At 43.8% G+C, this 27577-nt stretch overlaps 4 protein-coding genes across 8 annotated transcripts in view; 2 read left to right on the plus strand and 2 right to left on the minus strand.

Moving 5' to 3' along the window:
* The window catches only part of LOC120894154 (protein Skeletor, isoforms B/C), a 35536-nt gene extending 29751 nt beyond the window's left edge, over positions 1 to 5785 (plus strand). For 2 of the 3 annotated variants that reach the window (XM_040296572.1, XM_040296570.1), the window contains 3 exons: positions 515 to 645; positions 724 to 893; positions 972 to 5785. In XM_040296572.1, coding sequence (XP_040152506.1) covers positions 515 to 645; positions 724 to 893; positions 972 to 1154 — 484 coding nt within the window. In that variant the 3' untranslated portion in view covers positions 1155 to 5785. The remainder of the gene's footprint in view (positions 1 to 514; positions 646 to 723; positions 894 to 971) is intronic. The other variant, XR_005738175.1, reaches the window with a different exon arrangement.
* A 2613-nt stretch (positions 5786 to 8398) lies between these two features.
* On the plus strand, positions 8399 to 27562 carry LOC120896408 (NADPH-dependent diflavin oxidoreductase 1). Of its 3 annotated transcripts, XM_040300519.1 has the most exons (9): positions 8399 to 9397; positions 10996 to 11483; positions 11554 to 11850; positions 18745 to 18826; positions 21070 to 21200; positions 21278 to 21417; positions 21516 to 21661; positions 21728 to 21960; positions 22039 to 27562. In XM_040300519.1, the coding sequence occupies exons 1-9, from the start codon at positions 8554 to 8556 to the stop codon at positions 22675 to 22677; spliced, it is 3000 nt and encodes a 999-aa protein (XP_040156453.1). In that variant the 5' UTR covers positions 8399 to 8553; the 3' UTR covers positions 22678 to 27562. The 3 variants fall into 3 exon arrangements, with proteins under 3 accessions (XP_040156453.1, XP_040156435.1, XP_040156445.1); XM_040300501.1 differs by lacking the exons at positions 8399 to 9397; positions 10996 to 11483; positions 11554 to 11850 and adding exons at positions 13628 to 13757; positions 15901 to 16589 and having other exon boundaries at positions 18725 to 18826; XM_040300511.1 differs by lacking the exons at positions 8399 to 9397; positions 10996 to 11483; positions 11554 to 11850 and adding exons at positions 15562 to 15694; positions 15901 to 16589 and having other exon boundaries at positions 18725 to 18826.
* LOC120896422 (U3 small nucleolar ribonucleoprotein protein IMP4) lies at positions 9672 to 10806 on the minus strand. The gene has a single exon (XM_040300549.1). The coding sequence runs from the start codon at positions 10699 to 10701 to the stop codon at positions 9760 to 9762; it is 942 nt and encodes a 313-aa protein (XP_040156483.1). The 5' UTR covers positions 10702 to 10806; the 3' UTR covers positions 9672 to 9759.
* LOC120896419 (THO complex subunit 3) lies at positions 12051 to 13227 on the minus strand. The gene is made up of 2 exons (XM_040300533.1): positions 12950 to 13227; positions 12051 to 12878 (listed from the first exon to the last, which is right to left on the minus strand). The coding sequence occupies exons 1-2, from the start codon at positions 13136 to 13138 to the stop codon at positions 12099 to 12101; spliced, it is 969 nt and encodes a 322-aa protein (XP_040156467.1). The 5' UTR covers positions 13139 to 13227; the 3' UTR covers positions 12051 to 12098.
* Positions 27563 to 27577: the final 15 nt, after the last annotated feature.

A 27577-nucleotide genomic window follows, 5' to 3' on the forward strand; every position in this document is an offset into this window, starting at 1 on the left:
ACCAGATAAAACTTTATCTTTCATGTAACTATTTCCGAGCGTCTGGACATGACTGGTTTATGACATTCCGCATTTGGTGCTACAGTTAAACCGTTCCACTAAACTGATGGAAAATAGTAAAATAATTTAATGGTTAGTAGATCCTTTGCTCCATTCTGCAGGCCCTCACACAGCATTATTTTATCTTTTATCTTCGCCACCGCTTTCATGCTATTCTGAATATTGTAGTAACATGTAAAATCGGCATATGGCATGAAGAAAAGTTGAATAAACTCAGTTCAGTTATGGAATTCCCTTTTTTTCGTCCCATATCCATCACTACTTTCACCGCAAGCGCTCTTCTCTGACTTTTTGCTATGAAAGTAAGGAAATGAAAGCAGCATGATTAACTTTCCCATACTCCAAACTCAACCCCCAACCTAGCTGCATTCGGGTGGGAGAATTGAAACCGCTGGGATGAAAATGCTGTCCAGAAAACGCAACGAACTAACTTTTCACATTCTTTTCACCACAGATATCATCCACTGTACATTACCAGCTCGCATGAGGGCGGCTACGGTCAGCTAACCGAAGCCCAGAAACGCCGTGAGACGGTGTACGCCGGCGTAGAATATGATGCCGATGGGTACGCCTATCCAACAGCGGGTAAGTGTGGAAAAGTTTGTTTTTTCATCTTTTATTACGGCATTTGCTTTTAATCACGCTTATATCATGTATTTATAGCCGGAAGATACTGCGAATGGAAGCACAAGACGATTGATCGTTCGGCCGAAATTGCTACCTTCGACGAGTACAAGAAAACCCTACAACTGTCCTGCGACGATCCGAACGGTCAGCCTGCCTATCTTAACTGGACGGTGGTGGACGAAACGCCCGATCTGGTGTACTATCAGGTAATGTGTTCTACCATTTATTGATATATTAGTAAGCTATGCGTCTAACATTGCTCTTTTTCCCACGTCTTGGCCCAGTGCTTCACGCATCGCAACCTCGGCTGGAAGATTCACGTCGTCAATGCGGGCGAAACTAGTAAGATCAGCGGTTCGCATGGTTTGTATGGGTCGGTTTCGTCTACCGTCCTGTACACGCTGCTCCTGCTCGCTCTGGTACCCGGGTTGTTTGCTCTGCTGCCACTACCGCCCAGAGGTTTTTGATAGTTCAGTGCAGACACTAGGCAACAGATGCACCTCTGACGGTACAGGAGTCCCCTGTTTGAGCTGTCATTTGCGTGCGAGCAATAGTAGTAGTGCGCAACACTTAGGCTAGGCGTGAGTCTGTCGGACCCAAGAAAGAAAAGCGAGAACCTTTTGGTTCTCTGCCATTTACTGTAATTGCTGTTTTCAATCTGCACCGTACATTTGCTCCATTGCTGACCCATGCACGTGTTGCTGTGGGTGAGAAATCAGGAATGCTTGTAGTACACACTCAATGCGCTGCGTCCTTTATGCAACCGGGCTCATTTTGTTCATAAAACTACACACAAATGCTGATTTGATCGTCTCTTGCCACGTGCACCGCATGATTTGTTTTTGACTCGTACCCCGCTCTCACTCTCGTCAGCACGAGCCGCAGTGAAGGAAGTTAAACGTCTTTATCCGTCCACAGTAATCGAAGCTACCGGCACCCGCGTAGCAGTACCGCGTCAAATCGTAACTGGATTGTGTTGCCTTCACTGCCCGCGAAACATATTCGCACCGCAAAAAAATAGTCTGCAATAAGATGCGCGCATATATGCAACCAGTGTGTAGCCGATGTAGAACCACAGCCACCCAATAGCTTCCCCGTGCGTAGGGACAGCAATGAGCAAAACACCACGGTCAAGATGCCTACCAGGCAGAAAGTAGGCAAATTTAGGTAGGCAACAACAAAGTTTAAAGTTGATTTAGAAACGCTAAAGTGGGCGCTACACTGCAAAACGGATACTGGTCCCTCCGGGTTCGGTTTTGGCGGGGCACCCAACGCCGATTCTAGGTAAGCTGGCCCAGCAAACTGACCTCGTTTGCTTGAATGGAGCAATTTCAGTGGCAGTACGTGGCACAGTACTAACAAAAAACTATCGAATGCTTGCAACAATGCATTAGCATTATCGAACAAACCCATACAACCATGCGATATCGCCGAAAAACATATCTTACTAGTGGGAGAACGCCTGCAGAACGTCTGCAGCACGACGGAACGAACGTGACCGACACGAATCGCGGAAGCTGACGAAACATGGAGAGAAAATGTGGAGATGTGAGTAGATATAAGTACACGATACAAGAGCGGAAAAGGAAATGCAAGGCACAATTATTTAGCTAATCAAATTGTCCTCAGGAGCTGTGTGGGAATATCGAGAGTCTAGTGTGATGCAAAAAGAAACGATTCAATAACCTATGCGCGAAGCTAAGCTTTGCAGGCAACCATTAGATAAAAGAATTTACAAACGAAAACGCGTGACCAGCTCATGGCTAAGGTATGTTGCAAACGAAACGAATATGTGTACGCAGAAAGCGATAATAACAAATACCTACTACACGTTTGACGAACATTCCAATTGTTTCCCCGTTTTATAGCTACGTTAGAGACAGTTACTTTCTTCTTCTTTTTGGTGATCGTATCAAAGTTGTTAAACTAATTTTAAAAACTTTTACATGTTACAGCGTCAGTTTAAGCTCCTCATATTGTTTCTCTTACAAAGAAGTTTTTTATTGAGCATTTATTCTATTATCGACGCACAGACGCAAATGGGGCTATGCTATGCACTTGCAGGCTTTTAAGCGTACACAAGGAAGGACATCGAAACATTCTTATCTGGTCTCACGTGAGACAGAACGGTACAATAATTAGCAGTGAGATGAACACAAACCCGTGCATGTTGTGTAAAACCATATACATATTACATATTTATAGCCGTGCGCAAGATTCGCTTTTTTCAAAGCGATAGAAAACGAATGACAATAAGTAACTTCAAACTAGTTCGTAGAGTACAACCAGTGCAAAAGAAAAAAAAAACGGACACTATTTACAGTGCAACAGACAATAAACGTGTTTGCAATCTTTCGATTGAGATTGAGACGTAACTTACAGTAACGTAACGTAAGAAAAATGTGCAAAGCTAAACCGAGTGAAATGCCAATCGAGGTGGACAATAATATGTACTTTACAACCATTTTGCTGTTTCGACATTTTCAAACCCCCATCGCATGCTACTTCATTCAAGCAGAGGAAAAGTAAGAAATTACCGTCTGTGTATGCAATTAGTAACCTGGGCGTTGTATTAAGAAGTAATTAAGAAGATGTGAGAAAGATACAGCATAAATCTTTTCTCTGATTAAAGCTAAATTTGGCTGCACCTCTGTACGCCGTAACCATCGATTAGAGCAACAACAGTACACTCTAGATAGTTTAAGAAATAATTAACTTTAACTTCGGTACGGTTAGCGGTCGGAATCGGTACTATTGCCGCCTCTTTGTAGTTCCGCGAAACCTTCGAAGAAATGTGAAATTAAGACAATTTGACAATAATTAAACCGTTGGAAACATGTGCAACTAAGCTAGACTAAACTAGGATTAAGCTAATAGATATTGCTTTTTTATATGTTCTTTACCCATCAATATATAATGCTAATTCGGTTCGGTACTGTACTGCTCACTCAAATATAGCTGTAAAGTGGTATGTAGGTGTAAAGAAAAATAAAAGGCACACAAAGAAATTCGCATGGGTGCATTACTGTTCTAGTGGAATCAAAATTTGCACACATTTAGCTACACCTTCTTCGTTTATCACTAGATGGCGAAAGTGAAAGTTTATTGTAATCACAATGATTTTTAGATTCAATTGCGACACAAATTTTGGCAATACAAACAGAAAGCAAAACCAGCAAGGAGTTCAAAAGTTTGCTCATTACTAAACATAAATATCATGCTGCAAATAGCGATAAGTAAAACAGAAAAAGAAACCCTATCTAACAAAAATCATTCAAACACAAAATATAAAACCATGCAAATACATTCACAAACAGCACAACTAGCAGCGAAAAAGAAAGAAAAGACAATTGTAAATGGAAATTGAATTTCAAATTAAGTACTAAATGACAATAATAACCCAAAAAGCCGAAATTGGAGCAGAGAAAAAGAGAGAGAGAGCATTATATATATATACAGCATCCCATTGAAAGTGACGCGTTGTTTAATGTGCTGCGAGCAGAGCTCAAACAATAATTAAATGAATCAAAATACAAGCAAACAAAAAAAGAGAAACAAAACTTTACCAATAAGTGTAAATTTAGCAAAGAAAAACTCAAAATAGGCTGGCGAAATGCAATTCACTCAAATTAAAACATACAACATAGGTGCATCAAAATCACCACCCACTCCCGCACCACTATGAATGTAGCACCATACCCACCATTATCTCCGATGAGATGTGTGGGCGGTTGTTAACATTAGTGGATCATTTTATTCTACTATTATTATTACTACTACTATTACTACTACTACTAATAATACTAATAATTCTTGTCGGCAAGGAGCACATTAAAGCGAACCTACATTTACACGCATCATCATTGCATCAACGGCAAACACTGAACTAAGGACAATAATATATTAGCGACAATAATAGTAAGCTAAACTACCATATAGAGCAAATCTTGCTAAAGTAAACGTTGATAGTGTTGTACATGTAATTTTACATCCCGATCGCAAGACTATTGGATCATATGTGGAGTGCAAACAAACATTTGAGCAACACATTGTACTAGTAATGCTATTATTTCCCTGTAGCGGGTGCAAATTGTGCTGAAAGTTGGTTTTTAACTTTAAGAATGTTATGTATTTTAGCCTGGCTTTTTATGGCCGAAGTTATTATTTGTTTACTGTATTACAATGCAAGCACGAAAATGCAAACTTTCATTTCTACTTGACTTGAAAGCGACAGTAAAACCGCAAACGGTACAGCCGTTTCCACCTACCGAACACACAACTAGCTCGGTATACATTGCGGTGCATAGCAGATAATGTGACCAATGCAATCTAAAACTTAAAAAAGCTTGTCAAACCCAATATAAAAATGATCAAATTTTGATTACTTTATGTGTCTCTTTGTGTAAAATAGCCATGTGTCAATTACATGACAATAACGAGTAAGGTGGTGTAAGGAAAATTAGATGAAACAACAAAACAAATTAGATGAAGCAAAAAGGAACAGAAAAATCACACAATACTGAAAAGAAGTCATCATTACTCATTCTAAAACGCTAATTCTAACAAACAATATTGATTGAGCAAGGATAAAAAGGTGAAAAAGAAACATCACAATACAACACCGATAAATGAATAGATCTGCTACACTCTCGCGCTCTCTCACTGTGTATGAGTGAAGTGAATTTCAACCAAAATCATAGCTCCATCATATGAAGAAAATCGAGAGCACACTGTGTAATTTCCTTTGACATTCTATTATTTGTTTTTGGAAACAGTTTCTACATTGTTCGCTACCAGTTGACCAATATCGAAGCATAATTTCGAATCGAAGCGGCCATTTGGAAGCCGGTAAATGCGACCGCACGACCGCACGTTACTAGAGAAACGGCGGGAAAATCTTAATCCTAAACAAAAACTGATGATTGTGAGAGACAATAATTCTTTACAACTTTGAAGTACGCGAGCAAGGATATTACATAATAAGCAAGCAAGCAAAAAGAGCAAACAAGCCAACCAACAAAACAAACACATCTAGTTTTAAATAAAGCATTAACGGTAACTAAGCAAAACGAAACAGTCTGTGGAGGAAAAGAGAGAACATTTTAGTTTTACTGATTGATGGATCATCATGCAGATCGAAAGAAACGGGTCCAGATGCAATTTCCTGCCAACTACCAGCCTAGTAACTAGCTACATATGGAAATTTGTGACGAATAATTCGGAGTGGAATCTTCGATGCATTCCAACTCCGGTCTTGCAAAACTGAATCATACTCCAACATTCGCATTCAACTCAGCTATTTCCGACGACTCTGATTCCTGACGACCCTGGTTGACTGCAGTCGACTTGCAACGGTTCTCGTCAATTCTGGGATACTGGCTGACTCCGATCGAGTGTGATTGGCGAGAGATATAAAAAATCATTCACAATTGTTCGGACTCATCCGGACCCATGCGGACCCAAGAGCATTAAATTTACATTACCGTTCGCAATGCTGGTTCCAATCGTTTCGACTGTTCCGTTTGCTCTAACCGATCTGAACGAACCTACCGTTCTGGTGATGGAAAAAATGAATCCCAGAAGGGATTCAAATCTTCGAATACCTATCCTGGATGGGATTCGAATCTTTGAATCCCAATCCCAATCCCAATGTGGTATAGCGTTATATTGTAGTTTGCAAGGGAGGGGGGGGGGGTGAATTAGTTAAAGCTGGAATAAGAAGTCATTCTGTTTTACTCCTAATTATTTAACTTTGCAGTACTTACATCATAATTAGTACAGGTCCCCGAGATATGCGGACCTTTATTCAATATCAAATCAAATAATTTATTTACTGAATATAACTTCTCATTAAATGATCGCAATCCCAATTCCACCAGAATCCCAATCGAATCCCAAACGAATCCCAATCTAATCGCAATCGAAGTCTAAACGAATCCCAATTCCCATCGAATCGCAAACGAATCCCAATCCCAATCGAATCGTAATCAAATCCCAATGACATAGGAATCTTTTAGGGATTCAAATCCTACAATGGGATCTAATCCGATCGAATCTTTCTACGGATTGAAGCTTCGAATCATCCGAATCTCAAATCTCCCAACACTATACCGTTCCCTCCAAACATTGAAGCTTCGAATCATCCGAATCTCAAATCTCCCAACACTATACCGTTCCCTCCAAACACACTGTTTCGATCGAACCTACCGTTTCCATCGAATCTACTGTTCCGGTAAACAAATAAAAAATTCAAAAATGTTAATTTTGTTCCGATCGTTCCGTTTGAAAACCTACTTCCGATCGAAGAGTTCTACTTTACATTAGTGATGGGAAAAATGAAGTTTTTGTCGGAATCGATTCCGAATAGCCTCAAAGATTTCTGGAATCATTTCCGGAAGTACGTCGGGAATCGAATCAATTACAGAATTAGCTCCGGAATATGAATCGGGCTCGGAATTGTTTCCGGATCAGGCTCCGGAATCGGAATAGGCTCCAGAATTGGCTCCGAAATTGGTTCCGGAATCGGCACCGGAATCGGCACTGGAATCGAATTTGGCTCTGAAATCAGAATCGGCTGCGAAACGGAGTCGGTTCCGGTATCTCCATAAGAATAGGCGTTTGGGTCCAATGATGCTCCATTCTCATGAAGATGCCCAAACTGGAAACTTCTTATTTCATTTCAACAACTGATTCTCATTCCGGTTATAATTCCATTTCCGGAGTCAATCCTGATTCCGTTACCGGGGCAAATTGAGATTTCCAGGTCGATTCCGATTCCAGAGCCGACTACGGAATCGGCTCCGGATTCGGCTCCGAAATCGAATCCGGAGTAGGAATCGATTACAGTATCGGAATGGGCTCCAGAATTAATTCCAAACACGGAATCGGAATCAAGTAGGTCCGATTCCGAGCTCCCACCACTACTTTACATGAGTCCCTGCAAATACGTCCACAACAACATATATCATTGTTGAGTTTTAAAAAAGCAACCTAAATAAAGCAATAATCTTAAACAATGAATTTTAAAACTGCATTTTTAAATTCCTTTTCAAATTCACCCGTTAGCACATTTGTGCCGTCTAACCACTGCTTAGCGTTATCCGTGAAATATCGCATGTCAATCCCAACCAGTGTGTTTCCAGAATGTGCCGAGATTCAGCATTCCTACCGATTTTATTAACGTTTTCAGGTATCATCACCGATTTCAAGCATCATACCGCAATCTTGGCTTTTTCTAAGACAATTAATCATCTTGAGATCATGTATAAAACTCTATATGGAAATCACTAGCAACTAAAACCAGAAGTTCTAACATTTCAAGTCAAGCCCGTTCCGTTACCATCGCATTGCGATTTAATCGCCCGTGCTGTAAAACGCTTTTTCGTATCATATTGCGATTATTTGAATTATTAATAATATAACGATTATGAAAAATTAAGTTGAGATTGTTCCTACATAAAACCATACATTTAGTTTGACAGAAAAAATCGGATGCGGCGTCTGACGAAATCAATACATTTTTGTTTCCACTTGATCCACAGATTAGCTTCCATCTCCAGCAACCCCCCCCCGCTCAACACTTCAAAGCCTACCGAAAACTACCGAAAAATCTTAAACTCCTACCGAAAACTACCGATAAAATTTTGATGCGCCTACCGAAAACCGCAAAAACAATCTGGCCACTCTGATCCCAATCAGCTGTTTGGTTGCGAAATACCGCTATGAGGAGGACAATGCCCGATATAAACAGAACTGCTGCTACACAAACACTTACTTTCTACGGGACAAAGAGCGACTGTGCTGTCTGGTGTCGTTGATCTCTGGTGTGTGTGTTCTTGGCTCAATTCAACAGCCCCCAGCACGACGATGATGGAACGCAAGCTTACCATCCTGTACGGCAGCCAGTCCGGCACGGCGCAAGATCTGGCCGAACAGATATGGCGCGAATCGAAGATGTACTTCTTCCGCGGGAACGTTCTTCCGATGGACGAGTACGACGTTTCGGAGCTGATCGGAGAACGGTTTGTGGTGTGCGTCTGTTCCACCTACGGCCAGGGCGAGGAGCCTGACAACATGAAGCGCTTCTGGAAGTTTCTGCTCCGCAAAAGCTTGCCCAACGATTCCCTGCAGCAGGTACACTTTGCCGTCCTCGGACTCGGCGATTCGCGCTACCCGAAGTTCAACTACGTGGCGAAGAAGCTACACAAACGTCTGCTGCAGCTCGGCGGAAGTGCACTGCTGCCGGTTGGGCTGTGCGACGATCAGCACGATCTCGGATATGGGGCCGTTTTTCTGCCCTGGATCAATCAGCTGTGGGATGAGCTGGGACGTATTGTGCCACTGTCGGCCGGAACGCACAAGCTGCCCGAAAGCCCTCGCGAGTTCCGATGGCAGGTGGACATTGCAAAGGAAGGGCATATAACGAAGGACATTAGTCCGGACGGCATCGACCTGTATGCGGACGTAAAAATGCCCAACGGATTCCAAACGGTGGTGGTGGAAAATCGACGAACAACGGCAGCGGAACACTTTCAGGACGTTCGGATGATAACGTTCGAAAAGAAGGCGGTGCCTTGGTGTTCGGGCGATGTGCTATATGTGAGGCCGCACAATTCGAAAGAGAGCGTGGACCAGCTGTTTGAAATATTCCACCAGCACGAGTTTGGCCTGGACAAGCAGACATGTGTGCAAGTGAAAGCCATTGATTCCGGTAAGTTCACTTACGTGTGCTGTATTTATCCTTATCAAGATCATCAACTATGTTGCAAACAGCTTTAGATGTATGTTGTCGTTCATCTCTACAGTTGGAAGCGCCGTTGAGATATCTCGTTGCCATGGCAAACTAGGATAAGATAATGATGATGGATGGAGGGAATTAGTGCAGCACCGTTACAATCAAACGCTGCTGCACCCTGTTTTCTCCTGATTATTTAGAATGACTGATAATGTGTCTTTCTCATCAAACTGTTGTCAGTAGACGATACACTTTGTCGACCATGTTTGTATGCTTTATTACGCCCCGTGCATACATGCATGCGATGGAGCTATACGTGTTTCGTTACATTCTACCGCCTATCCTTGCGTTGCACCATCTTCCTGCCAGCCATCATCGTCCGAGAGGAAGCGCCGCTTTGCTGCCGTGTTCATGTACGGTCTATATACCCACTCCGTGTCGGCCGCATCCAGCTCGTCCACCGTGCCGAGCTTGATCTGGTACAGCTTCAGCTGGAAGCGCGGCCCACACTCCGTCAGCTCCAGCTGCTTGTCCACCATGCGGAAGGTGTGATGCCGGAAGCTGATAAAATCGTCATGATTAGCGAACGTCATGACGCGCTTCGAGTCTTCCTTCGGCACCGGGAACAGATACCGCAGGATGGACATCGTTCGTTCGGCCAGCTTCGTTTTGAAGTTGTGGAAGATCAGGTGCGGCTTCTGCTCGCTCATCGTACCAATGTCCGGAATGTCGTGGCGCATTACCACCCCGGAAATGTTAAAGCTTGCCGTCGGCCCGTACGGCAAATGGCAGATTACGAGGTTGTCCGGTACGCCGCTGTGTTCGTGCACCACGATGAAATCCGTCACGTTGTTGGCCCGGCAGGCGTGCACGAGCTGCTTCATTTCGAAGTTACCGCGATTCATTCGCTGCGCGTTGGGAAAGATGAGCCGCAGCTCCTTCACGAACTGTACCAGGCGGGAGGAGGGATCGCGTGACGTTGTGATCATGATCTTCGGATCCTCGCAGCCGGCGTACCGGTACTCGTCGTCCTTGGAATCGGCCGTGTTTGCTCCACCGCTGATGCCTCCGATTTCGGCAGCTCGCTTGGGACCCTCGTCGGTCCATTTAAGCTTTTCCTGCAGCGCTAATGCATCCTTTTTGAGATCGCCGTGTATCGGTATGTGCTCCTCAAGCGAACGTTTGATGCGTTCTTTCTTGTCCTGTATGGTTTTGTGTTTGTTTTCAACTGCCTTCCGGAAAAGATACTCTCGGCGTAAACGCGCCTGCCGACGAAGCATTTTGTAGCGTTTGTGCCGTATTTAATGCACTATTTTTACAGACCAACTGTGCTGGGGCGCTTGTTTCACGAGAAATACAACAAAACATTAACACGTTGTTTTACCGAAATGTCACCTACGGCCCTTGCGCTGCTTTCATCTTATGTCGACTCGTGTCGCCTATCTTTGTCGACTTGCGACTCCATGTATACTCCATCGCCTGGATGACAACAGCTACTCATGTCTTCATTATTTCATTTAATTTGTTTTATTTTTAAAAGATCTTATTTAAATTACCTTATTGCCTTCTTTCAGAAATGCCGGTACCATCAATTCTTCAAAAGCCCCTACCGCTGGTTGCCATTGCGGAACAGTACTGGGATTTAACGGCCATACCACGTGCAAGGGCATTTGCCGTGTTGGCCAAAAACTGCTCCAACGAACTAGAGCGCGAGAAGTTGATCGAGTTCAGCCGTTACGAAGGTCAGGAGGAACTGTTCGCGTACGCTAACCGACCGAGAAGGACGATTTTAGAGGTGCTGTTGGATTTTCCACACGCTACCAAAAGTCTCACGCTGGAGGCACTGTTTGAGCTATTTCAGCCGATCAAACCGAGGGCATTTTCAATCGCCTCCGCCGTGGAAAGTGGTAAGCTGCAAATCCTGGTTGCCGTGATCGAGTACAAGACAAAGCTGAGCGTTCCGCGGCGCGGATTGTGTTCACACTGGTTAAAAGACCTGCAACCTGGAAATATGGTAAATGCATGGGTACGAAAGAGCACATTCCAACTTCCGGCCGATAATGTGAGTAGCACGGATAAAAAAACGTTTTGTTTGAAAATAATTAAGCTTGTTTTACTAATTTGTTTCACAGAAAACTCCTTTGGTGATGATCGGTCCAGGTACGGGTCTGGCACCGTTCCGGGGCATTCTTCAGGAAAGAGAACTGTCCGAAACGCCTACATCGGCACCGTTGGTACTGTTTTTCGGGTGCCGCAGCTCGACTGCCGACTTTCACTGCGAGGAGGATCTGAAACGCATGGAACAGAGTGGCATGCTGCAGTTATTTTGTGCATTTTCTCGCGATCAGCCGGAGAAGGTTTACGTGCAGCATCTCATAAAGAAGGAGGGTATGTTGTTGAAAAAACTGCTGATAGAGAACGGTGGATACGTGCTCGTTTCGGGCAGCTCGAAAAACATGCCTCAAGCGGTAAAGGAAGCCTTGATAGAAGCTATCGGTGATGCACAGCACATAGAGAAGATGATACAAACGAATCGCTATCAGGAAGAGACATGGGCATAAGCTCACTTTTCAATAAACACTGGACGGAACTACTAGATAAATGGAAACAAATGCGACAAACAAAAGGCTATCTTAATGCTATTACAGAAGTGTATTCATCGAGTGATATTTTGAACTTATTCGGAAAATCCCCAAACTTTCAAGCTGCCAGCATCCCTTCGCCTATCGTTCGCGTCCTTGTCGTCGCAGGCGTATGCCAGGATGTATTGCTTCGGATGCCAGGCCACGGTGAAGGTGGCCGCGTCCACGGATATATCCGCCACCTTCTCGCCCGTCTCCGTGTCGCCGATGTCAATGATCAGATCCTCGCTCGCCGATGCTAACAGTTTTCCATCGTGGCTGAAGGAAATCGTGCGCACGGGCCAGTCGAGTCGGGAAAACACCCGCAAGCAGGCCAACTCTTCTGCGTCCCACAGTGACACGAGCGCGTCGGCCGAACCGGTGGCAAAGTATTTTCCCGTCGGATCAAACTCGATACAGATGCAGGTACTCGGGTGCGCCTTCAGGACCTGCTGCAGCTCCAGGTTTGGGTAGTTAAGGATATGCACACAGCCCTGCCCGTTGGTGAGGAAGAACAGATCGCTGCCATTGCTCCAGGCGATTTCGTTCACCTCGAAGCTAAACTGTTCCTCAGCACGGATCTTGTGCGTGCGCGTGTCAATGAACGTCACCAGATCCTCCTTGTTGCCGACCGCTATCGTGTGCCCATCCGGCGACCACGTGATGTTAATGTTTTCCCCCTTCGTGTTTATAAAGGTTGCGCACTTGCCGACACGCACGTCCCATATGCGCACCGTCTTGTCGCCGCTGGCCGTGCTAAGCAGGTCCGGCATTGACGCATGCCAGCATAGCTGATCGACCGAGCCGGTATGGCCGCGATAGGTACTCTCTTTGTTCTGGAAATGAATACAAGGAAAGGATGGTTAGAAGGGGGCCCGCTCGCGTAAAGCACTACCACCATCATTACCAAGCGTTCCCGATCCAACGTAAACACGGCGACGGTTTTGTCGAAGGAACCGGACGCCAAGCGGCGCCCATCGCAGTTCCACCCAACCGAATGGACCTTTGCCGTGTGTGCCTTTGTAGCTTCTCTGCTTTTGTTGTGTCCCTTGAAATACTCCTGTAGCTCTGCGAGTTGCGTTTTGCTGCTCACCATTGTGATCTGTAGCTGGTTTGCTTCTTATTTTAAGCGAATGAATCGAACAAGCGGCACGGGCGGATTGTTTTGTTTATGTGCTGTAAGCCTGAATGACATCCGTTTGATCGACCGCCCAATTAACAACCCAACAACCAGCTCCGACAACTGACGTTTCTGTCGGATTTTAAAGAACTGTCAATCCATTATAGATTGAAGGCAAGCTTGGTCGATTACTGAGAATAGGTAAATTAACTACCATTAATCTATATCACTTCTTGAACTTCTTTCGTTCCGTACTTCTGTATTCACAATATTTTTTCTCCTCTATCGCTTTATTTTTTACCATCATGCCAGCATAAAGCTTGGATTCTCTACAGTTTCTCAAAGCTAACGGTTTTTCCCCGAATCAAAAATATGTAACAAAGTGTAGATGCTGCTTAATGGCAATGGGAAAGAGAACAGGGCAGCATCGTACAATACGGGTAACAACATTGAGATTTCAGTCTTCTTTGGACTGCGACCACATTGGCCGCCGTCACTGACCATCACGTGAACGGAAGACACACCGCCAGCAGCGCGGTGTTCCAAAGCGGCACAAAGTTAATCCCGCCCGGGACAATTGTACACACGCGAGAAGGTGCGTAAGTTCTACCAAAAACCAAACAACCGACCAACATCGAGCGGCGGCATCTTTCTGATATCGATTTTAGGCAGCCCATTATGTAGCCACGGAAGGAAAGTTGTTGCTCTCCTTACCTGCACCTGCTCTAGACTTGTTTGGTCGATGTGCAACAGTAAAAATGAAAGGATGTCGCCGCTGTGATATAGCTACCAGCTCTACCGTTGTGCTGTTTCTCTATGAAAACTGTAAAGTGTGTGAAAACCCCCTGCACCGTAAATATTTCCGTAAGATAATAGATGGTACAGAGCCTAGGCGGCAGCGGCGACTGCAGCCAAGCATCGCCTGAACAGTATGGATGAGAATTAGATTAGCAAGCTATGCTGCACATTCGGATCACATCAACCCGTGCTCCTCGCGCCTTGTGAAAATGTGCTTTTCTAAAAATAGGCTTGTAGTGAAAATTTCCCGACCCCTAAGATCGATTCTTGACGAATGGGGTGCGTTTGTCACACCACACGGTACGCTGTTTGACGTGTGCTGCTGCTGCTGCTGCTTCCGGTGCGCTTTTATGTCTTGAAAAACTTCCGGCACAGTTCGCGCGGAAAGCTAAAATGTTGACATTTCCCACGTGTAAATTGTGCAACACGTTCTTATCGGATGGCCACGATAAGCCTGGTGACTGTGAATGCACTCGCTGTGTGGACTTAGTGACCTCATGCACAGCAACATGGTATGCAACAGATTAGAGCCAGCTAGGGGAAATCGGGAAAGTACGTTGAATAATAATTTTATGAATAATTGATTGTGAGTGCGCACGATGGGCGAGTAAATATTGCACGCTAACGCAACCAGATAGGGCAAACAAACTGGCTCCAGAAAACCGGCAATGTTCATATACGATACACGTGTTGGTTATAACACCTCGAGAATAGAACCATCATTAATCGGTGCCGCATATGAATCGACCACGCGCACACGTCGCGGTCGTTCGCGTACTGGGGATGCGATGCATTTGGGCGAGACTAAACAAACAGAGATAGCCTGTCCCCACTTGATGGTGCATCACTGCGACGAGAGAGCTGAGTCGATTGCACACTTCGATTACGAACAGAAGGGTTTACTCCCTGCATTTGTGCGAGACTAAACAGAGAACGCCTGTGACCACTTGATGCGAGAGCAGAGTCGCCTGCTCACTTCGATCGTGAACAGAAGGGTTTACTCCCACCTGCAGCGATTGGCAGCCGTTTAAAATGCAATAACAATAACCGTCAAGACGGTTAGTTTTCTTCTTTTCATCGCCGCCTGCACTCGACCAATGAGGCGGCGAGGCGAGCAAATTCGACACCACCATCACGGGCTCTGACGTATTTGCATCGAAACGGTCAACCCATCAAATAAATCTCCATAATTAACCCATTCCGTAGCAAGATCAGTTAGCGTGCCGGAACAGGTTTACAACGCTTTTGGATGACAATTAATTGTATTACATAATGAAACGCTGCTCCTAACTTAGAGCACAGAAACTGCTCCATTTTGCTTGAAGGATGTACTTCCTATCAGCACAATTCGGTGCACAATCTGGCATCGGTCGGTTAAAGATGATAGAGTACGCAAGCAGCAGCAGCAGCAGCAGTTTGCCATTGTGTGCTCGAAGCCGTTATCAAATGGTTCTCGTTAACCTTGCCCACTTCTGGGCAGTAATTCGAGTATCTTCACATTCGGGGCCGTATGGTTGGCAGTTTGTTGAGTAATGGACGTCATTGGAGGGGCAAGCAAGAAGAAGGACACGCGCTTTAGCTTTCGACCGTTTTAAAATAGCATGGCAGGTTTGGAACAATAACTGTTTGATCACTTACTCCTAGCTGCGGTGTCCGGTCCGAAGTTGATAAGACAACAGATTGCAGACGCCTTGCCGATAGTAGAGCCCAGCATGAAGTAGAAGCTGTTTCTAGGTACTTACAATGGGCAGCGGCATACGATGGGAAGCGAGGGCGAAAAAAAACACTCCAGCAAATATACATAATTATTGATTGAGACATTAGATAATACATCAGCCCTTATCAGTAATACTGGGGGCAATACTACGTCATTGATTTTATCTCTCCTTCTGAAGGACTTGCATTAACATTGGTTCGGTTTTACTATCATTTCATTACAGGCTGGGACAGGGACAGCAGCACCGGAACCACCCGCTTGACCAGTGTGAACGAAGTTTGTGCTCAAGTGTATGGGATCTTGCCCCCGTCAAGCATCGGCATCGATTACACGGATTTTCCAACCCAGCAGTTCTTGTGTGCTGACGGAGCAAATTATTGCAGCACTGCAACTGAACCCCAAGGAATGATTTGAACCAACACAAACACGCTACACTTGCATAATTTACCTCTCCGCCCTGCTCGGTACCAGCGTTCCGAATGACCGGTACGCCGCCGCCAGTTCTCAAGAAGCAGCAACAGGGCCAGCAGCGCCAGCTTTATGCAAAAACTCACGCAACCATAACACCACGTGAACCAACGGTGTCGTGAAGTCTGCGGCCTGTTAGTTTAATCTCCGGGATGGAAATGAACTGCCCTGTTACCATGCTCCGAACGTGCGTCTGAATGGCAACAGTGAGAAAGGACAGGCCGAGCGGATACGAGTGCGAGTGATTGCGCAACATTGTATGCGGTGCCTATAGAAGGATCATAAGACACGCAACGCGATCTTCCGGAAAACTGATCTCCGACCCTCCCCAACCAAATAACAGTACGATGGCGTCGTACGATAGTCAAAACCTTCTGCCCGGCAGCGGTGGGCGGACCAATGGAGGCAACATTAGCGTCGTTAGCAGCAGAAGCGGCGGTGGTGGTGAGTATTTTGGCGCGCTCGCCATTCTCGCGGATGGGTTTTTGGCCCCAATAAACAAACAATTCCGTTCGTTCGGCGGTGTCTCACCGCACGCCACTGGACGATTTTATCGCCATCTCGAGAAGCTGTGACGTACGGCTAAACATGCTAATATGCTAATTTTAACTGTTACGTGTCGGTGCAATTACAGCGCCTACAGCTTTGTGTAGTGCCCCACAACACAACAACAGCACGTGGGATAGTGAGTTTTGCGCGATCGGTCAATCGGTTCTAGTTTTCGGTTTTTTTTCCGGTGCAAACGTTGTTTTAGTATCTAATGTTTCCGTTAAAATTTAAATTTAAATTCTTTGAACGCGGGCTCTGGAGAAAGTCACTCATGGGTTGAATGTTGATTCCGGCTAGGAACGGAAATTGCTTTTTACGCAAGCGTTTAGTTCATGAATAAGATGTAACTGTATTATTCATGCATAGTACCGTTTCATGTAAATGATATGGGGCTGTTGAACAGCGCTTCACCACTATCAAAAGACGAATTTCTTCACGTCCAGCTCGATAAGCAACTTACAGCAAGAAGCTGTGCCACACGACACTTGTGCTCGCTTCAAAGATTGATTGATACAGAGACGGCATGGGAGGCATGGGAGGCTAGGGGGGCGAGTGGACCCTGTCTTATCGTCTCCACTCACGACATGATTGTGACATGAATGGGGTACGAGACTTGAATGTTGTCTTTCGCCCCTTTTCTTCTTTTCCTTCGCACAACATAATTGGCTAATAAATTGATTGAAACGCCCATGCGCATGCGTACCATCGCGTGAAGGGTTCCCGATCGACACACTACCCCTTCTCTCGATTGATCGCCATGGGTTGGTGACTAGATCAAAAGAAATTCCTTCGCCACATAGCCGGTTGCCATGCTACTAAACTACACACATTCCTGCCCAATTGATCTATTGCCCATCCATCCAAGAAGTCCAAGTGTGGTGAACCAAAAAAAGGTGGTGGCGATTCGCTCTGTTCGCCAGTGTCAAGGGGATCTAGATCTCGCCAGCAGCAGGGCACCAGTGTGACCCAGGAGGACATCTAAGGGTGGAAGACAGGGTACGATTTAATGCGCGCGGTGATAAAAATAGACCTTTATATTATTCATCCCCCATTCATCACGCGTATCAAAAGCGGTTCGAGTGCTGGGAAAGGGCGGGGCGGGGGTACATCATGTTTTTTTTTTCAACAAGTCGGAACGTCGGATCATTTCGGACCGGTGTTTGTGTGTCTGATGCGACAGCTCCTTCTCCTCCTTGGATCGTCGTGTCATGTGAATCGCCCCCGAGGACCGGCAACCTCGCCCGGCTGATCAACTGTGTGAATAATGGTATCGCGCTCGCGACTGATGAGGGTTATTTATTGTCCGTCAGTACAGATTAAATTTGCCCGAGATTGCTTTATGCAACACACAAGATTCGGATGAGGAGACGCGCCCGTCCCGGGTTGCACTTGTAGAAGCAGGGCCCGATCGAATGGTGTATAAATGGCCATGGTAGTATGGTAACAGCGCGGAAGATGGCGAGAGCAATTATCAGCATGCCGTAACGGGGGTAACGTAGACAATAAACAACGTTGGAAATGCGTTTCACCAAGACAATGGCACCGGCTGATGATGAGTGAACGGACCGTCCCATCCCAAAACAAAGAATTGCAACTGTGCATGGGCGGACTGATCAAAACAAGCTCGGATCGATGGGAATTTCCTCTATGTTGAATGTTTAACAAAACGTCTAGTTAAACTAACGTCGATCTGTTCATCCTTCCGGTGATTAGTGTGATTAATGGATGATGATCTTTCCCGATTATGCAAACGGGGGCTGAGGTTGATTGAAACTAGGACAAACAGTTCATTTGAATGCCACAAGCGAACAATCTTATCACAGGCACGCGACTTGTGGGAGATGGTGCCATTTATAAGTGCACATTTAACACTCGCTGTGGGTATTGTTTTAATCAATCAGCATAATAATGAACGGGCGATTACAATCGCTTCCTTATATTGAGAACGTCATTATGTTTAAAATCCAATGGTCATAAAAAATAACGGCTCTTTTAATCGATGTTTTCTTTTCCTATTACTATTTCACCAGGGACCAACAATGAAACGGAGAAATCACCCTTCCTGGAACCGGTGCGGCTCACACCGGCCTGGGAGGAGAACAATCTACCAAACGATGAGCTCAACTTCAGGGGTAAGTATGGGCCGTGGGAAAAAGGACGAAAGGAAGGGTTGTGTTCTTTTGCCAAATATAGAAGCGAAAGGTAGATATGATTTAGGTCGCAGCATTAAGCGTATTTCAACGTAAGAAAATAGCTTGCATGCTAAAAAAAAGGCACACCCCCACTGAGCCTGGAATGTGTGGGGGCAGTATTTTGGGTAACGTTTGCTGCATTCGCTTATATCATATGTCAGCTTAAAGCTCACACACATACACATTTTAACCCCCGTCAGCAAAAGCTCGCGGGTGCAGTTTTGCGTGTGTTAATGTTTTAATGGAACGAAAGAACATTAAGTAGTCCGCCCTCGACACAGACACACACGACGTTCGTGCTTCCCTTTACCGCAATCCACGGAGCTGTTGCGATAGATGGGTATAAGTGTGAATTATTGCTCGATTGGAAACAATAATTTATTGGTCTTGTTTTGTCGACATGGGTTTTTGCGCGCAACTTTTTTTTCTTCTTTTTTTGGCAACAGTCATGCACGCCAACACAGCCACCCCACAATTTAACCAATTCACATGCTTAGCCACGGAAACTGATACACGGGACTGCGCATTGTTGCTGCGGCATGCCCGTTAGGTGGTTCGGTAGAGCAGGTTGCGCGCGCTTCGAAGTCTGTTGGCACAGTTTTCTTTTAAATTTACCTATCAAGCAATACATAGGCAGCAGCATGCGTGTGTGTTTGCGTGTGTCTGAGAAAACAGCAAAAGAACATGTTTACAAATGTCTTATTTTAAAATTAAAGAAAAGGGAACTTTACCTTGAACAAATTCTCGAAGGTCGCCTCAGGGGTTTCATATAAATAATGCGATTTTTTTGTTAATTTTTTTTTGTTTCCGTTAATATTTTTGCTTCATTTTCACCGTTTCTTTGATGTTCCTTCGTTGCTGTACCTTTGTGTCTGGCGATGATTTCTCTTTTCCTCCTCGCCTGTAGTACGGCGGTTCTTCCTGCACACGTGGTTTTGAGTAATCGTGCTGGTGAAATTTTATTAAAGGATTTTAAATTGAACAACCGAATGTAATCGTTTGAAAATTCGATCCGTTGGATAATTATTATCAGATATTTAAAAAAAATTACAAACCAAATAAAACTATAAACGTTAAAACATTCGAAATTGATTTTTTAAATTACAATCTAGAAAACTAATATTCATATGATTGTTAAAATCGCAACTCGTTATGTTGCTGGTTCGCTAGGTGGATCGCTTGTCAGGCGGGAATAATTTCCTCGAATTTTTCCCGTGGCGCACTGCCCGATCCCCCCGGAATGATAGCGATGGGGTCGGTAAGGTAGCAAAAGTGAAAAGAGAGCCAGAGAGAAACATGAATTGCATCCCGACCCGAACAAAGAAAAAGACGAGTCAAAAGGGAAGATGATGCACGTTGAACATGCAATTTCATCGGGGGCTCTCCGTCTTCGCCACCAACCGCAGCACTGGAATTCAGGATCCCCAGGATGATGAAACTGGCCGTAAGACCGAAGCACACAAGACACATTGGAAGTGGGGACTATAATTTAACATCTCTGCTTCGTTTTCGTTCTGCTAGTCATGCAGGCTTCCCTTTTTAACTTGCTGTCCTGCTTTGCCTTACATCGTACTACATTTTCCACATTGGCCATCCCGCTCGATGCTGGCGTTCGATCCTTTTGGGAAACGGAGCACACACACCGACCCGATCATTCCAGTGGCATCTTTTTGTTCGATCGGATCGATCGGCCGCTCCCCTGGTTGGCGCGCGTTTTAAACAATTCAAAGTCTTGCAAGCATTTCCACCATCTCTCTCGTTCTCTCTCGCTCTCTCTAATCCATTTCCACAAAGTGTACCGAAGGTTTCGTCGCCTCACATTCCGACCCCCGTTTGGGGGACAAGCGTTGTTAGTGTGTGTCGTTTGTGTTTCTTTCTTGGTCCGAAACACAAGCAAAGTCTTGCGGGCCTGCCTCGGTTAGCACACGCTTAACGCATCCCCCCAGTTGACAAGTGACGCTGCCGACGTGAAGAGGTCATTTTGTGTGACCGTCCAGTTACCGGCGAAGAGTTTGTCTGGTGCAAAGAAAAGGGCGCCTACAACGCTACCGAAACCTACACGTCGTTGTTGTTAGGAAGCTGCGTTTCTGCGATTGTTTGCAAACACACATTTGGCATAGAAAGAAATAGGAAAATGTTTTTCACCTTGTACTATCTGCTAACGCGTTGGAACCTGCTTCCAGGGATGACGATGGAGCGGGCCAAGATGGAGCTTAACCCGCCCCGGGACAAGCTGCGACTCGTCTTCCTCACGCTAATGATCCACGGCGTGGGTACGCTAATGCCTTGGAACATGTTTATCACTGCCAAATCCGTAAGTTACCGCCGCCGGCTCATGGTGCGATTGAACGCAAAGGATGCTTACAAAGTGTTTTCGTGTCATTCTTACAGTACTTCGTAGATTACAAACTCAGTCAAAATTACACGGGCGTGGAGTCGGAGTATGCCACGTACTTTCTGTCGTCCATCGGGTTTGCTTCCCAGATCCCGAACCTTCTGTTTAATTGGCTCAATATTTTCATCAACCTTGGGTAAGTGTGGCATAACGCGCAGCAAATCGAAAAACAGCTCAGATATGAGAAAGAAAAAGTGTGACATCTCTATCTCTATTGTTCTTCTCCGTGCACAGTGGCAACCTCACGAAACGGATCGTTTACAGCATTCTCATCGAAGTGCTGGTGTTTGTCGTAACGGTGGTGCTGGCCATGATTAACTCATCCGAATGGCCCGGTGCATTCTTCTGGATCACGATGACCACGGTGGTCATACTGAACAGTGCGTATATTATTTCAGGGAGGGCGCGTGTGTTTATCGATTTTTAATCGTTTGTTTCAATTGCAGTGGCGGGCGGAATTTATCAGAACACAGTGTACGGTATGGCGGCGAAGCTTCCGTTCAAGTATACCGGGGCGGTCGTGCTCGGATCCAACATTAGTGGCACGTTTGCGTCCATCATCTCGATCCTAAGCTCACAGTTTGCATCTTCGGTCAGGACGGCCGCAATCTACTACTTCATCACCGCGATGTTTGTGCTGCTGCTGTGCTTCGACACGTACTTTGCACTTCCGTTGAATGTGAGTAAAGAGGAACCTTTTCCACTACCTAGCACAAACCCGTACCAAAACATTGATATCGTTTTGGGTCGATTTTAGAAATTCTACCGCTACCATGAGCTGCTAAAGGAGAAGGAAATCGAATCGAACCAGCGTGCGAACGCGGGCGCCCGCCCACCGTACTGGACCATCTTTAAGCAAGCGTTCCCGCAACTGTTCAACGTGTTCTTCGTGTTCTTCATTACGCTGGCCGTGTTTCCGGCCGTCCACTCCGACATCAAGCGCTCGGACAGCAACTTCGTCATCGGCGACGATCTGTTCGTGAGTATCTGCTGCTTCCTGACGTTCAACGTGTGCGCCATGCTCGGCAGCCTGCTGACGTCCTGGGTGACCTGGCCCAAGCCCAAGTACCTGGTATGGCCCGTCCTGCTGCGGGCCGCCTTTCTGCCGCTGTTCCTCTTCTGCAACTATCAGCCGCTCAACATTACGCGCGTCCTGCCCGTCTACATCGATAACGACTGGGTGTACTGGGGCATCGGGATCGTGATGGCCTTCACGTCCGGTTACTTCAGCTCGCTCGGCATGATGTACACGCCGCAATCGGTCGAACCGCAGTACGCAATGACGGCGGGCATGTTTGCCGCCGCCATGCTGATTACCGGCATCTTTACCGGCATCCTGTTCTCGATGGTGTTCCCGATGGTGGTGCAGTACAACTTCCTCGCCTGGCTCCACTAGGCCTGGCATTGGGGAATGGGCGTCTACGACGGCTACGTCTCGTAACCGTACTAAGGGGGCGCATCCCATTCCCATAGCAACAACAGACCCACGCTGGGCTGATCATAGTCGTTTGAACTGTGGCTTCCGTTTCTAGATCATCTGCAAAAACCTATATCACTTTGTTCAGAATGAAAGAAAGCTTTCAAACAGTCTTGATAGTAGTAGATGGACGATAGACAGAGGGGAAGTGGAAATCACTACCGGGTGAGATATAGTTTCGCACAAATTAAGCGTTCAAGATCTGGTTTTCTTTGTGAGTGTTTGTTTTTCATTTTTTTTTTATTATTATGCATGCTTTAGCGTCGATAGAAATTCTCACCGTTTTGTACTTTCGGTATCTGTGTGGACTTCTGCGGTCTGCAAAAACTGTACTACGCCGCTTCTACACGACAGCGCAAATTTCGCGTTTGCTAAAACCGTATGCAAAACTGTACATAACAATTATAGCTCACAAACGTAGAAACCATGTTTTATCTTGAGTTTTGCATACGATTTTGGCCAACACCAAATTTTACGCTATCGTTTAGAAGCGGTGTATTACAAAACATTACTTTGTGTTTTTGAGCGTTTATGTTCATTATTTTTTTTTTCGTTAATTTTATCATATTGCATTGTATGTCATATGTCACTCACATCAACACGTTCAGTGTATGCGTCCTTGCACTGATATGTATGCTCTTTAAACGATGAGAACAGTTAACAATTTCATCCAAGTGCATCGTTTTAGTCTGAAATTATGAGTCATAAATGTTGATCGCTATAATAATGGACCCACACACACACTTTAACACCCCAATTATGTATTCAAACAACAAGTTAGTCAACGAAACCACTTATATTGCAACGCTCTTTATGGTCCAATTGCGATTGACGGAGAACGCTGTTAAACTAAACATTTGAAAGGACATTGCTAGAGCTCTGCGTACTGTTACAGATTTCTAATAATTTTAGTTTTTAAGTATATGTTTAATAAGGTGATTGCGTTATAAAGATGCGAGAAAATTATGCCGCCATCTCGAGATGCAGTAAAAAATACCTACAATAAGTAAAAACTTTCTCTATATTTATACAGCCCTCCATCATACTGGAGACATCAGCATTTCAAGATCATCGAGTCAATCCTTTTGGATATTGCAACATCAGCTCAGATTTATTGTTTAATATCCATGTCATGGATGTAGCTTTATGTATCGAAAATGATGATGAAACTAACGAAAGATGTTCTCATTAAAAGACCTTCTACTGGAGATAGTGATTGATTGGATCGTATTCTCCTCGATAGGCAATCATTCAGGAAATCAACAGCTCATTCGCTCTTTTACGTTTAATGTGTTCCTTAGTCACGAGCTTTGGCTACATTTAATTACAACTCAAGCATCGAAAGATGTCATATGCGCAGGCAAAAAACTAGCAACCGTCACTTTAAACGTGCGTGACAAAAAAGTAACTAAGTTTTGTCTTTAAGTATAATGCTAAGAGCAGGAGCTCAATTTGAAGTATAATTTTTAGTAGTAAGTAGTCGTCATCAGTCTCGCAGACCACGAAATTTCCAAATTACACTGTTAAACTTGCTTTAACATACCGGATCTCACAGGACCAAATGTCAATATGAAAATTCACTCAGAAACATGGAATGTAGACCAAAAACATAAATGCGAAACCACCTATGCTGTGTGCCGCATTGATTTACTAAACAGAAATGGTTTTAAAATGAGGTGATTTTAGTTCAAAGCCTGTTAATGATGATCTTTTTTACCCTTTTGTTGTTGTCTAAGTTGTAACATGTACCAAGAGCAAATCTACAAATGATAGTCACCGTTTCTTCACTGTTAGACTGATGATTTCTGGTTTTGTCGTAGTAAACTAGTGTTTAGTTTATGGTTTAACATTTTTACAATTTTGCAAACTGTTTTTCTAATCTAAAACTGATATGGGCGCCAAATTGCACTAAGATTACGTTTAGAGTTTAAATACGTTTTAATATATCATTTAAAATTTGTGTGCGCTTGCAAGGGTTGGGATTTATTTCGCTTGTTTGAAGCAACTGACTATTCGTTTTCATTACTTTTTAGAAATAAAATGCTTGAAATACATACACTCACATTTTTGTTTATTTAAGCTATATTTTTACTATCTCATTTTTATTAAATTGGTTTCATATGTACAACACTACCTTTCACACCTTTCAGCAGAAATCGATAGAGAACTGTTGTGATGATCACGTTTAAAAAACGAAACACTTGTTTATACGATTACGGGAAAGAGAGCTATCAACTACTCCAGCAAACTGTACTACCGATAGAGAACGCAAACGAACATAATCAAACTCAAAAAGAATAACGAACAAGCAACCAGAACATTTTTTTTAAACATACACTGATATACTGATTTTATAGAAGCTGCACTAAAATCGATAGTAAACAGTGCTGCCGCTACCATTGTATTTCGTCCTTTTTAAATCAAATTTTCGTACACACAAGCGCTGTGGAAACTTCAATACAAGAACAATAGGACAGTGCAGCAGAAACAATCGTTGTAATAAAATACTTCCTCATTACAAAAAGCAACTCTTTACTACTTCTCCCGCTCCCAGTAGTATCCAGGAGATACTCTCACTGCTAAAGCATACTGAAGTATCGATAGATGAATACAATACAGTAAGAACCATAGTATAATAACAACACAAACATATTAAATAATTCTAGTGCGGTGCTTGTTGTTGAGAGCAGCATATTACTATCATATAGCGAGATAGTGTACTTGTTCGAAATAGTTACAGGACAACAAAGTACTTTACTCCAAATGACAAAGGACGTTGGCAGGTGTTAATCTTTATATACACATATATACATAGTATGAAAGCACAAGAATTTATTACGCGTATATAGATCGATCAGGGGCAGGGGGATTGTATTAGATAGCAAAAGAAAGGGATTTTTTCAACCATATGTGCGCTTCGTTCGCGTTAAGTAGCGCTCTCTTTCACTGAAGCAATATTACACACACTCACTGTGGCACACAATGAATCAACAACTGCAAGCTATTCTAAAACATCAAAAAACACATAGCAATTGCTCTTCTCTTTATCTCCTCAAAACAATTGGGCTACACATAGTCAGGGATTGTGGATTATAGTGTTGCTGTTGCACCGATAAAACTCCCCGATATTGCTTATTTCAAATGATTCAAGGTACGGACGAACGAAAAAAAACCTTTAAATCATGTTTTAACTTAACCCATTCAACTCATCCAAACGCACTACGCATAGTCACATAAAAAACCCGATTTCTAAAAGTATCTCTTTTGTACAAAGCATGTTAAACACGTTAAACAAACTATCTTCAACTAGAGTAAAATGTTTGCTAAAAGTGAGTAAATATGGAAGGAGTTTGGGAGTATCGAACTGAGATATTTTGCAAGTATAGTAAATGATAGCAAAACAACACACACACACATGTTTCCGAAACATTTTACCAATCTATCTACCTAGCCACCAGTTGATGATGGATGCATTAGCGAGAGCATAGAGAGGTTCTTTTTATCTATGGGGAACGTTGTTATGCATTCAATGGTCCCCACCGTCTCTTCATCCTTTTCTTACTTTCTACTCTTGCTAATCAAACTCTAGTAAACGATCAATCAATCAATCATTCTTCTTAATACCTCAAAAACGACATTTCGCTCAAACTACACATAATATATACCATTTTTATCTCGTGTCCGTACTCAGCACACACCCACACATATACACAAAGAGTGCACTTATCCAACTCTAGCTCTTCATAGTTACATCCAACAACTCATACTGGATATCATACCAACAGTACTTGAAAAGGTGTTGGAAATGAAGCGTAAATTTCGGACACTGTTTTTGATAGTGAAAAGAAAAGGGAAATAATAGAACAACATTTACCAAAACAACAAATAGCAAATGGCAAAAACCATACCAGGCACAATAAAAGTCGACGGGGAATATTTTCCTTGCTCGGATGACAATAAACACAGCAAAAATAAAGCATAAAAGAATAGGCCCAAAAGATAAGCAAGTGCACTACTAGTAACACACACTGCTGCGGTGCATTCAAAATGCCTTTTTGGATTGGATTTTTGTGTGTGTGTGTGCATTGAGCGCCGGAAGTTATTGTTGCGGATGTTTTCTATCTTACGCGACAGTTAAAACAAAGTGTTGTCGAATACACACCCTGCTGAAAAGTGCAGATTGAGTTTTAATTTTACTGGTTGAAATAAACAAGAACAACAGATAGTAACAAAGTGACATGATAGTGGAACGATAGTGCGTTAATTGACATGGTTAATAGTGGTATCGAGTAAGCAAAAAACAAAAAAGGGAAAGAAAAGAAAGAGAGAGAGAGAGAGAGAGAGAGAGAGAAGAATAAAGTAACATGTGCCATATAAAAAGTAATAAAACTAACAAAGAAAATTCATAAGTAATAAAGGGAAAGAAAGCTAGCAAACAAATAAAACATAAGATAAGAAAATTTAATCATACAGCGCGGATAGCTTAGAAAAGAAATGATAAAACAGTAATCTTATAATAAGCAATGATATGTGGTGGCAGCAAATGGAACCAATTTAGTAATGAATGCATGTAAAACATAAGACAAAAAGCGGAAACATGCTCTTGACTAGGATTATTATCAAATATTAATCAATAGCCTCCCGTTTTCTCCTTATGTAATATTCCTTCACATATGGCTTAATAACTCTTTCGAAGAAATCAACCAAAAACTCATACAGGGGGCTCCGTACACAAGAGAGGGGGAGAGGGAAACAGAAATGAAAGCAACAAAATAAAGGTAAAAAAGTTTTGTCCCAGTTTAAATATCCGTCTTTACAT

This window comes from Anopheles arabiensis, chromosome 2 (assembly GCF_016920715.1).
Source record: "Anopheles arabiensis isolate DONGOLA chromosome 2, AaraD3, whole genome shotgun sequence".
Classification (NCBI taxonomy): Eukaryota; Metazoa; Arthropoda; class Insecta; order Diptera; family Culicidae; genus Anopheles; species Anopheles arabiensis.